At 34.5% G+C, this 13,084-nt stretch overlaps 1 protein-coding gene and 1 pseudogene across 1 annotated transcript; one reads left to right on the top strand and one right to left on the bottom strand.

The window, feature by feature from the left end:
- Nucleotides 1–223: 223 nt before the first annotated feature.
- Nucleotides 224–4,714, top strand: LOC102619108 (immune-associated nucleotide-binding protein 9-like). The gene is made up of 6 exons (XM_052435806.1): nucleotides 224–333; nucleotides 878–1,131; nucleotides 1,221–1,498; nucleotides 2,903–3,067; nucleotides 3,156–3,290; nucleotides 4,258–4,714. Exons 2-6 carry the CDS (start codon nucleotides 897–899, stop codon nucleotides 4,468–4,470), a joined length of 1,026 nt encoding a protein of 341 aa, XP_052291766.1. The 5' UTR covers nucleotides 224–333; nucleotides 878–896; the 3' UTR covers nucleotides 4,471–4,714.
- Nucleotides 4,715–5,374: 660 nt separating this feature from the next.
- On the bottom strand, nucleotides 5,375–10,124 carry LOC127900728 (agamous-like MADS-box protein AGL11; annotated as a pseudogene).
- Nucleotides 10,125–13,084: the final 2,960 nt, after the last annotated feature.

Below are 13,084 nucleotides of genomic sequence, written 5' to 3' on the forward strand. Positions count from 1 at the left end.
GGCAAAAGAGATAAATTGCATATTTATTTCCCTTTTAGATTCTTTTTTTCTCAACTTTCTATTTAAACTCTTTTAAATTCTTTTCTTCAAACTCTTTTAGATTCTTTACTTATCAACTTTCTATTGAAACTCTTTTACATTCTTTTCTTCTCAACTTTCTATTCAAACTCTCTTGCATTCTTTACTTCCCAACTTTCTATTTAAACTTTCTATTACATTCATTATTCAATTTATAATTTTCATACCTTAAATCCTAAAATTTAGGTCAAGCCTCTTCCCCTTTCTCATCTCTTCATAGGCAACACAATCTTTTTAGCTCTCCTCTCTTCACAAGTAAGTAACATCTTAGTTCATCGCATCATCTCATGGTTGTTTTTATACTTTGCTTTCTCTAAATTTCCCTCGCCTTTTCCTCTCAATCTCAGTTTCAGTTTTTTTTTTATTATTATAGACTTGATTTTCTTTTTCTTGTTTTGTAAATTTTATTGGATGTAATGCATAATCACGAGCGGACCCAATTAAGGCCCAGGAGGGCTTCAACCCCTTTTGGGCTATTAATTTTTTTTGTAAATGTATATCCACACAATTAATTAATTAACTGTGATGTTTAGATTCTGTGCTTGATTATATATCAATTCATCATATTTTTATTAAGATTACAAATTTAACTATATTGTCGGGGTCTGAATGATTTTTATTTTAAACATTTTTTTATGAATTTATTCATGTTCGGTTGGATAATATTTAAAGTAATAACGAATATAGGTTTTAATGGTGTGAAATTGTAAGGGTATGGTAGCTAAATTTTGTTTCTTATTGTTTAATGATAAAAACTGAATTCAATATGAAGTGGTTTGATATTTTAAATGCATTGCAGGTAAATTGAAATCTTTTTTATGATGGGAGGAAGAGTGATTGATGTCGATTGGAAGCCTACTTCTCCATCTAATGGGGAGCGCAATTTGGTTTTAGTTGGCCGTACTGGCAATGGTAAAAGTGCGACGGCCAATAGTATTCTCGGAAGAAGAGCCTTCAAGTCGAGGGCTGGCTCGTCTGGGGTTACTAAAACTTGTGAAATGCAGAGAACCATGCTCAAAGATGGCCAAGTTGTTAATGTCATTGATACCCCTGGTAATTTACTAATGGTGGTGCCTAGATATTCCATTCCATGCTTGTTGATGTTGTGGTGGTAAGTAGATTGATGTTATGAGACATTGCAGGGCTTTTTGATTCTTCGGCTGGCTCTGAGTTTGTCAGTAAGGAAATTGTCAAATGTATTGGTATGGCCAAGGAAGGGATCCATGCAGTCCTTGTAGTTTTCTCTGTTAGAAACCGTTTTTCTGAAGAGGAAGGAGCTGCAATTCACAGTTTGGAGTCCTTGTTCGGGAAAAAAATTTTGGACTATATGATTGTTGTTTTCACTGGAGGGGATGAACTTGAAGATAATGACGAAACATTAGAAGATTATTTGGGCCGTGCGTGTCCAAAGCCTTTAAAGGTTTGTTTCTGAACTGCATTAGTGTTCGATAATTTCATTAGTCATTTTGATCAAGTTGTCTTTGGTTGGTTCTTTTGTGAAGTTTTAGACTCCTTTAAGGTTGGACTATTGGAAGTTTAATATGAATACATGCATGCTGAAAATACTAGTTAGGTTTATAGTAGTCCGGCCATCTTAAAGTTCCATTTTCAATGGTTTTCTTCTGCCATGTCGGATATGCCAGAGAGGTGATTGGTTGGTAATTTTCTGCTGGCATTACTTAATTTTAGCTGTTTGTTAATGTCTTTGAATGAGTCATTCATTCATTTGCTAAACATTTATGCTTTTCTTATTTGTATTCTCTGATTTCATCTGCTATTTAATCTTGGTTCGTATTCTATTAATGTGTGTTCATTTGTTTGTTTCTTAAAATATGTACCTCTTTAATTAATATGCTTAAAATTATCCTACTTTTAAGATTTTAGAAGTGTGCCAAGGAGGATACGACTTGCCATACAGGTCCATTTTATTACATTGTTTGAATAAATATCAAGTCTAACTTTACAAGATTTAAAATTCTCTTAAAAATTCCCTGTGGATCGTAGCCTCAGAATTGTTGTCTAAAATTTCAATGTGAGATATTTTTTCAGTTTCAACATGCAAATCTCCTATATTCAGCATTTACTTGATGACTTTGGTTCCTAAAACTTTTTAAGTTGAGAAAGATTTATATCAAGTTCGTCTGTTTTACTGCACGCTTGATTTAACCTTTGAGGTGTTGGAAGAAAAATAACAAAAATGAAGATAAAGTGAACTTTGTTTTTTTTTTTTAATTGTACTAATTTTTTTTAAGGAATCAAATTTTTTTAATTATAATGCCGCAAAATTAGGTAAATTATGTAGACGCCACAGAAAATATGATCATGTCTTTTGGCAGTTTTGAGCTTTGGTCACTTGAGTTCGTTTATGAGAATAATATTCTTTCATGCTTTGTTCTAGTGCAACTACTGCTCTGTAGCCACTAATTTTGATTGGGTCAATGTTTTTCACTCGAAAATATGCAATTTGCTTTATTCCTGATCACTTTATTATTATTATTATTATTATGATTATTATTATTATTATTTCTGTTATATGGAATGCTGATCACCTTTTAAGATCTTTAAATTTGATGGACATAAGAGGTTATTGTAAGTGGTCAAACCATAAGGAGAATGGAATTGATTATTAAAATTTGATTATGGCTTGCCCTTAAATAGTTTTTGAGGATGCATGATATTAAGTACTAATGATCACAACAAAAACAAATTTTGTCGGCTCAATATCTTCAAACTTTTGGAGACTACAAGTGTTTGATTGGTTTATCAATGCTTACAAAAGGGGCTAACATTTGCTTTATTCCTGATCACTTTTCCATTATTTTAGGAAATCCTTCAACTATGTGATAATAGGTGCGTGCTTTTTGATAACAAGACTAAGGATGCGGCCAAGAGAACTGAGCAGGTTGGGAAGCTTCTTTCTCTGGTTAACTCTGTCATCGCGCAGAATGGCGGGCAGCCATATACAGACGAAATCTTTGCTGAGTTGAAGGTGACTTCATTACTATCGTAATAGACTTCTCTGCTGCTTCTTTCTGAATATGTGATGACAATGTCTCTTTTTTTTTTTTTCTACTCAGAAAGGGGCTACTAAACTCCGTGATACCCAAGTTGAGGTTGATTCTCTCAAGGGATATTCAAAACGAGAAATTTCAGAGCTGAAGGAGCAGATGCAAAAATCATATGAAGATCAACTCAAACGAACTACTGAGATGGTACTTTTTATGCTCCTCATTTTGACATCAAAATATGACATGCATATGTGTTCATTTCTCAGATTCGGTAATCATTTTTAAAACTGTGTAATTAAAAAATGCCTATAAAGCGTGCAGATACCTAGATATTATCATTTCTCAAACTATGTAATGATATTTTAAATCATGAGACTTGGAGGTGGTAAAGATTGCCGCACTGTCCTTACCCCTAGATTGTTGGAGATTGCCATCTGAAAAGAGGCTTATCTTGCTAGTTGATGGGGACAAATCTGTTATTATCTGTTCACTGATTGTGTTTTGAAGCTGTACCATGTTGTTCTTACCTTGAATATTGTTTGACCGCCGTGTGCTGTTTTGTTTCTTGATGAAATTAAGTGTGTTACTCTATGTTGGTAGCTATAGGTGGTTTACTCATCATGACTTGCACTTAAGAATGGATTCTGCACTTGTTTAGCGATCAATAATAAGAACATTTCTTGTAATACTTTGGATGTTGTTTTGTTGCTAGGAATTCTGCACCCCTGAGTCTGTGGGAACAATTGAAATGTTATAAGCAAGTTATGTCACATTCTAATTTGGAGTTGCTGTAACATTCTGTGTAATGACTATATTTCTTGGGTGCTAATAAGTTTTACTCTCCACATTCCTGGAGTGTGGCAAAATGAAAAAGTTAGTAGATTCTTTAATATTTTATATTTTGGGTTTATCTGTTTATTTTTTTAACCTTTTGTTTCTACCATTTATCAATGATTGAGAGAGTGGAATTGATTGTAATAAGAAAGTTTTGCCAAGTATGGTGAACTTAGCAACTCCCTTTGCAAATGGATTAAACTAAATTAACACTTAAGAAGTTTCTTCTCTTAATTTGGAGTTTTATATTACCACTGCCCAATCTTTTTTTGTATTATGCTGCGACTCCTGGGCTTAGTGGCATGTTTTCTAGTTGATACTGATGATTTTTTGATAGGTTGAGTCTAAGCTCAAAGAGACAACAACTAGGCTCGAACAGCAATTGGCAGAGGAGCATCTTGCTCGATTAAAGGCAGAAGGGGCTGCACAGTTAGCTCAAATGAAGTCAAATGAAAAAATTTTTAAGCTTAGAGAGAAACTTGAAAGATCTCAGAGGGAGACTCAGGAGCTCCGTAACCGAGCTCCACAACCGCCGTGTCCCATTCTTTGACCTAGTCACCTGCAGGCTCTCTGTGCCATTGGCGTGAAAATCACCTAAAGTATATTTTTTCTGTCTCCTCTTCCTTTTTCAGATAATATTTGAACTTCATACCGCATTTATTCTCGGTGTTTTACTATAGTCAAGAAGCTTATATCCTGTATTATGTAAATGTTCACTGTCCAGTCTCGAGTGCTGTCTTAAGATAGTATTATATGGAAAAACTGTATTGACATCAAATGAAGTTTCTTTTATGGAGCCGTCTTGAATATTTTCTTACACGGTGATTCCAAAGAGATGTGATTCCTTTTCTCCTCATTGAGCTCTTAATGAACGCTATATTGTTTTCACATTGGTAGCAGTCCTAGCAGACACTCCAAGATATGCCCTTCTAACAATCATGACTTTCGCAAAAATTTCAAACAGACTAATAGAGTACTCCTAATGTCCAAGAGACTTGCAATAAACCACCGAACTTATGACCCTTCTTTGATTCACACCAAACTTCAACTAGCTCGATAGCCTAGACTTATCAAGTACATTATTTATTTATACATATATGACACAATCTGTATTTAATTTATAGGTAATGCAAATCCTTCAACATCATACAACATTAGTTATATAGATATTAAGTCTTAGCGTAGCCACTGGTCCCCCAAAGAGAAGCAGCCAGTTTTAATTCAGCGTAAGTAATTAGGTTACACATAAACTGATCCAGTTTCATATATTGCTGGTTTCAAAAATAGGTACCAAGTAGCACACAAATTCATTAGATAATCATAGTTTGATCATAGATCTCGTGCTGAGATGCCACAAGCTTGATCTCCAGTGTCTAGCTTACCTGCAAATGGGAGAAAACGTTGATGCACGTGCAACGCGAGAACGTAGAAATGAAATGTGATAGAAGAATTATTTACCCGAGATAGAGTATCTTCTTGTCCGGGTGAGAGTAAGCGGTGCCACCACCCTCGATGATAGCGGGACTGAAGAAATTCCGAGAAGCTAATGCATGGATTGCATTCAGCTCTTGCCCAGTCACCGTGTTTGCTTACTGAAACCTCTCCATTTGTGCTATCTGAGTTTCAGAAACCATGAAATTTTAATAACGTTCAGAAATTTTGGGATAGGGTGAGACAAATGCATTATATATACGGACTGATTAGCATACCTTTGATCGGAGACACACACTTTCATTTTCCAGCTCAATCTCCTGTGGAAATGAAAATGTTGAATAGTTTCATAAAAGCTTGGAAGAAAATGAAAAAGGCTAAACAGGATTTAAATAAATTTTAATTATTATCCTTTTCTGCAAGAACTCATTTTCAGCTGGCGGCATTTCATGCTGTTGCACAAAACAGGAAACACACAAAGCAACAAATTATTTACAAAATGACATAAATTACATGTACTGAACCTATACCGATAATGTCATGACCCAACCCAGACCTGGCAAGATATTGTCCGCTTTGGGCCTTAACAAGGCCCGCACGGATTTGTTCTTGGGGCGCCCATACACCCCAAAACGCATCTTGCCAATTAAGGCGTGGATCACTCCTTATAAACCAAGCATCTCTCCCGTGCTTTGCCGATGTGGGATTTGCCTAGGGTGTTACATACAACCCCCCTTGGGGACTCAGCGTCCTCGCTGAGGTTTGCCCCACCATCGCTCAAGAGGACACGCAGAGCCGCTCTGATGCCATAATGTCATGACCCAACCCAGACCTGGCAAGATATTGTCCGCTTTGGGCCTTAACAAGGCCCACACGGATTTGTTCTTGGGGCACCCATACACCTCAAAACGCGTCTTGCCAATTAAGGTGTGGATCACTTCTTATAAACCTAGCATCTCTCCCGTGCTTTGCCGATGTGGGATTCGCCTAGGGTGTTACATACACCCCCCCTTGGGGACTCAGCGTCCTCGTTGAGGTTTGCCCCACCATCGCTCAAGAGGACACGCGGAGCCGCTCTGATACCATAATGTCATGACCCAACCCAGACCTGGCAAGATATTGTCCGCTTTGGGCTTTAACAAGGCCCGCACGGATTTGTTCTTGGGGCGCCCATACACCCCAAAACGCGTCTTGCCAATTAAGGTGTGGATCACTCCTTATAAACCCAGCATCTCTCCCGTGCTTTGCCGATGTGGGATTCGCCTAGGGTGTACAGATAATGTTTATGCAACGTATTATTGCAAAACAACGGTGTATTTCTCAAATTCAATTATTATTTTTTGTTGATTTCATGCATATATAATGCAATTAATTAATTACCTTCTTGGACCTGATCCTAGTGATGCCTCGCTCAAGCCTGTTCTCCAGTTTCTAAGCTCTTTTACAGTTAAAGAACTCAGAGAATCACCCATCAAATGCCTATATGAAGACTCAAGAGTGAGATAACCAATTGAAAATTCAATTGAAATTGTATATTTTGGCATAATTAATTAATAACTACGCTTAATATGAAAATGATTGTTCATGAAATAATTGAAAATACCTGTTAGAATTCTGTAACATTTGAATTTGCTGCCGCAGCTTCGCTGATTCCTGCTGATAGTATTGTTTCCATGTGTCACATGTAATGGGAGAAGTTAAATTTTTATTGGGAACTTTATATTTCAATGCTAGCTATGTGGTAACAAACGGTAATTAATTGGTTTTTTTTTCTTTTTTTTTCACCTTTTCATAATAATATATATTCCCAACAAAGCCTGAATTTATAGCTTAAATTAATGAATTACTTACCTGAGCATTGATCTCAGTAACAGTGCCAGAATTTGAATTATCTGAACACGCCTTCTTGTACCTATCAATGGTTGACCTTATGCTGCTACGTGCATAACACATAAATTTCTAATTATTTAGCATAATTGTTTGAATTTTTTTTGGATAAAAAAGGAATAAGAACAGAGGAAGCTGAACTTTAATAAAAAAAATTGTTTCTTTATTAAATATCATTTATGCTGTCCCATTATTTTTCATGATCCTTCAGCCTTCAGCTACATGCATGAACAAAAATAGACATAAAAAGAAAGACATACTAAATAAGACGTATATAAAAATGTTTTAATTTATTTTCAATTCTTTATTCTCAAGGAGGACATTGGAATAAGTTTGCTAAACCTAGCTACCCTCTGCATCTAGCTAGTTCATTAGTTCCAAGTTCAAAGTGGCATTTATTTACTCTCTAGTTTGAGAGAATTTTATCCCCACAAGCCAATTGAATATTGAGATGAGAACTACTAAACTAATAGGTGCTTCTTGATATACCTATCAAGCTAACATTTCAAGTTCTACGCCTAATATTTCAATTGTAAGTTTAATGTGTAAGGTTTCTTTAATCTAACAAATCTAATAATATCCAAGTTACTTATGTCAACAGCCTCATACGACAGCCACTCCCTATGGTTCCTAGTATCATGAACCCTAATAATAAATGAAATTATATGTGCCCAATCCCTATAATTTGAACTTTGAAGTGAAGAAGCTAGCACTTTATATCCCCATCACATTGAAGAGTAAAAATCTCTTTCACGTTTCAGGTTTCTATTCACCATGCATGCAGAAAGAGCAAGACCTAATAGCATTTTAAATTTCTTCAAACAAGTCCATCACTTTAATAGCATGAAAATGTTAATGCAAACTGAGAAAGAAGCCAATGCACAATTGAAAATTTTCGGTGCTTTTAGAGTCAAAAGTACTGAAGAAAACTGAAGTGAAAGATATGATTCAGATTGCTTCAATGAAGAAAAAGATATGGGAAATTTTTTAAAGCTAAAAGTAGAAACAAAAGCCAAAGAAAATTGAGAATTTGTAAATGATTATAAAAGGAAAGAATCCATCAGGCCAGATTTCAGATCACTACATGCAGCATGCTGTAATTATTAATATGATTATTAATGTATTGCAACTGCTGTGTATTTTGTCAAATGATCTAAAACCCTAGATACAGATAGGAAAGTCGCCACAAGCCCACAACCTTTTCTTTTTCTGGGGAATTGGAGTGGACAACTTCGGATTAATTTTTTAATTTTTTTTCTAAAAAAGTTTTAGCTACCATGAAATGATGTACTTGCAAGAGTCTAACTTTCATCACGAACAAATATCCATTTATGACATTCGTTTAATTATCAAAAAGTTGAAATTGTTGAAACAAAATTGTTTAAAAAGAAAATTGTTTTTCACCAAAGCAGTGACTCAAGACCAACAATAACATTTGTAGTAGAACCACGGAATGATAATGCTTTTTGTATAACACTATCTCTTTCCAAATTTGCATAACTATTTACAAGGTGTAGCGCAAGATGAAATCTTTCTTCATCCTATTCACACTACACATAATAGAATTAATAACACAATTTAATATTGATTAAAGTATTATGCAAACTAAGAAATATAAATCATATGATTAATTTACCTTATAAGTTAGGAATAACATTTCATTAGGTGTCTCCATGAACTTCATCACATATAAGCCACAATCACTTTCATTTGCTTGAATTGGTACATTATTTGAATATAACATATCAAGTCAACGAAATATAGTTAGAAGGAAAGTTAAAGGCTATATCACGAAACACTAATAGGTCCAATGCACGTAACTGCAATAGTAATAATGATAGTTATTATTTATTGCAATCTAGTAATTTCATGGATGATTCACAAATTTGAATTTATGTTTTGCTTAACTATTTCCTCACGATCATTTGGTTTTGTTTCACAAGCAGGTAGATAATCTCAAATCTCAGTAGTCTTATCTTTTATATTCATTATCGCAAGATACCAATGTTTTGCAAGCCCATCATACAGAGGAGCATAAATATATGAAATAATACACAAAATTTTGTACTAATCATTACACACCTCAAATAATACTAATAAAACATATGATATTTGAGTAAATAATTTTTTTTGAACATATAATAATGTATTTGACCTTTTCACATATTTCGAGTGCACCTATGTAAAATCCACAAATGTTATATTTACAGACCAAAATGTCAATCTTTGATCTATCAATGTTTGAGACACCTGACACATTCACACTATTTGTTACAAAATTCATAAAGAAATAATTATATGAGGATGGTGAGATATAACTTTAAAAATTTTAAATTTTTGGGAAAAACGTATTATACATTTGTAATAGCAAAAATATAAAACATACACCAAAAAGAGTTGGTAAAAACCTTTTATATTCATTATCGTAAGATACCAATGTTTTGGAAACTCATCATACAGAGGAACATATATAAAATAATACACAAATTTTGTACTAATCAATACACACCTCAAATAATAATAATAAAACATATGATATTTGAGTAAATAATTTTTTTTGAACATATGATAATGTTCTTGACATTTTCACATCTTTCGAGTGCACTTATGTAAATCCACAAATGTTATATTTACAGACCAAAATTTCAATCTTTGATCTATTAGTGTTTGAGACACCTGACCAATTATAAGTTTCTTATTACCTTTATAAGGTTCACTAAAGCTAAGATTGTTGAGGTCATTGGTAAGATAATGAGTTGCTCCACTGTCCAAGTACCAGCTATCATCCATTATAGTCTCTAGTGTTGCCATATAAGCAGACATGTTTCTCTGATTATAGCCTTGATGAAACTCTTGATTGTAACTGCCTTGATGTGGATACCTCATTATTGGAACAAATCCTTATTGAACCTATCTTTACATATATCAACAGTGTGTCCGATGGTGAAACACACTTGACATCTAGGTTGATACTGCTGTAATAAAGAATTACTAGGCATTTGAGTCCTACCACCTTGATTCCAAGGTCTTCCTCCATGCATATTATTTCCTCTTCTACTTTCTTTCCTCTGTAATAATTTCCTCCTTGCTGGTTGATTCTAAAATTTCTTGCATCATGTATCCAAAATTTTCAGATCTTGAACCATCTTGATTGAAGGCAAAATTTGAGTTGTAAGCACCTGAACATTTCTTCTTGTTTGGTCCTCTCTGAGAAAAATTTACAGCAAAAGCCAGATTTGCTTCTATAGCTTCAGCTAAAACTTATTGTTCCAATATTCCTTCATGTGTCATTAACATTGAGAGTGAATTTGATAGAGATCCATATCTTGTCATTTCCCTGTGATCAACACTATTACATGATTGGATTCTGAACCAATTCCTCCCAACACACTCATTATGAAATCACAGTCACTCATTGGTGCTCCTATTGCTACCATGCTATCTGATATCCCTTTCATTTTGTGAAAATAGTCATAAATACTTAGATTGTTCTTCTTTATCTTCATCATTTGATTCTTTAGCTGTAATGCTCTGGGTTTGTTTTGTGAGCCATAAAGTTTCTCCAGAGCTTTCCAAACTTTAAAGGAAGTTTTACAACCAAGAACACTTTCAGTCATGGAAGAAAGTAACCAACCTAACAGCTGTTGATCAGCTCGTCTCCAATTCACAAATCCAGGGCTTAGAATCCTCTGATATGTGTATGGTGTTGTGATTGAACCATCAATATAACCTTCTAATCCATTTCCTTGAATAGATGCCAATGCTTGCATTTTCTAGATCAAATAATTGGATTTTTCAAGCTTAACTGGTGTAGAGAAGGTGTAAGAAATGGTTGTGGTTTGATTTGTAGTTTGATTTGAGCTTGATGATGCCATCTGGCTCTGATACCAACTTCATTTCAATACAGTCCTAGCTCTTTCTTCCCTCCTCCAGTTCTTCCTCATCTTTTTCATCTTCTTCTTCTTTACCTCTACATCTATATTTTCCTGATTCTAATCATAATATGTCTCATAATTCTCCACATTCTTCTTCCTCTACACCTCTTATGCCTATTTCATAGCCATTTGTTCCTAATCAAGTTCCACTGCCAACTCATCCAATGGTTATAAAAGCAAAAGCATGTGTATTTAAGCCAAAATATCTTGCATATTCTTCTATTCTTAACAAACAGGAACCTGTTACAATCTCTCAAGCTCTCTCAAATCTTAAATGGAAAGCATCCATGTAGGCTGAGTATGATGCACTTATAGAAAATAGAACTTGGGTTCTTGTACTAGCCTCTCAAGCTACTAAAGTTTTAGTTGTAAATGAGTGTTTCACATTAAGTATAACGCAGATGGTTATGTCTCCAAGTATAAAGTTTGGTTGGTTGCAAAGGGGTTTTATTAAACCCCCGACATTGATTATTTTTAGACTTTTAGTACTTTTAGTCCTGTGGTTAAGCAATCTACTGTGAGAATTGTACTTAGTCTTGCTGTTATGAAAGGCTAGAAAATAAGGCAGATAGACATCAACAATGTTTTCCTCAATGGGGAGCTCAATGAAGATGTCTACATATTTCAACCTAAGGGTTTTGTCCAACCTTCATCTGGTCATATTTGTAAGTTGCTTAAGGCTCTTTATGGCTTGAAATAGGTTAAGGAAAGCATTGTTGAAGTGGGGGCTTCAGAACTCAAGGGCAAATTCATCTTTGTTCTTTAAACATGAACTTGGAGGTATTATGGTTGTATTGATATATGTGGTTGATATTCTAATTACTGGAGATAATAATGCAATGATTGAAAGATTCATTAAATATCTTGGAGATACTTTTGCTTTAAAAGATCTTGGTGAATTCAATTACTTTCTTGGTATTGAAGTTACTCATGGTGTATAGGGCCGTTTACATCTCTCACAAGCCAAATATGTAATAGATTTGCTCACAAAAAGTGACATGAAAAGTTGTAGAGAAAGTGATACTCCAATGAGTACAGGATAGAAACTAAGAAGAGCAGGAAATGAAGATAATTTGATTGTTAATGTTACTGAGTATAAAAGCATAATAGGTGCATTGCAATATTTGGCATAAGGCCAGAACTTAGTTTCAGTAAACAAGTTGAGGCAATTTCTTGCTGCACCTACTAAGAATCACTGGATTGCTTGTAAAAGAATTCTAAAATACTTGAAGGTAATAAAGAATTATGGCTTGTTGTTTAAACCAGGTGGTAATGTTGCCTTAACTGCATATATAAATGCAAATTGGGCATGTGATGTTGATGACCAAAAGTCAATCAGAGCATACTGTGTATATCTTGGGCAAAATCTTATTTCATGGTCTTCAAAAAAGTAATAAAATGTAGCAAGATCTAGCACAAAGTCAAAATATAGAGCATTATCAACATCATGTGCAGAAATTGTTTGGATTCAAGCTTTGCTTGAAGAACTTAAGCTTAAGTGCAGTCAAACACCAATAATCTGGTGTGACAATAATGGTGCTACTGCATTGGCAACAAATCCAGTGTATCATGCCAAAACCAAGCACATAGACTTAGATGTGCATTTCATAAGAGAGAAGGTGACAAATAAACAAGTGGAGATCAAGTATGTGCCTAGTAAATGGAATATTGCAGATGTGCTTACAAAGCCTATGACTTACTCTTTCTTCAATTACTATAGAGACAAAGTTAATATTGTTCCACGACCGTTAAGCTTGAGGAGGGTGTTGAAATTCTTAATCAACAACAACAGATCAGTGGCTGAGATTAACGTGACTAGGATTGCTGAGCTGGACAAATTAGTTAGTGTGTTGTAATTAGTTGTTTAGTTATTAGCCTAGCCAATAGATAAATGACAGTTGTACAAATGTT

This window comes from Citrus sinensis, chromosome 3, assembly GCF_022201045.2.
Source record: "Citrus sinensis cultivar Valencia sweet orange chromosome 3, DVS_A1.0, whole genome shotgun sequence".
NCBI classification, from domain to species: domain Eukaryota; kingdom Viridiplantae; phylum Streptophyta; class Magnoliopsida; order Sapindales; family Rutaceae; genus Citrus; species Citrus sinensis.

Coding starts and splice junctions, on each gene's coding strand:
- LOC102619108 (XM_052435806.1), top strand. CDS start 897: ATGATGGGAGGAAGAGTGATTGATGTCGATTGGAAGCCTACTTCTCCA. Junction 1,132..1,220: donor TAATGTCATTGATACCCCTG/GTAATTTACTAA, acceptor GAGACATTGCAG/GGCTTTTTGATTCTTCGGCT. Junction 1,499..2,902: donor CGTGTCCAAAGCCTTTAAAG/GTTTGTTTCTGA, acceptor CCATTATTTTAG/GAAATCCTTCAACTATGTGA.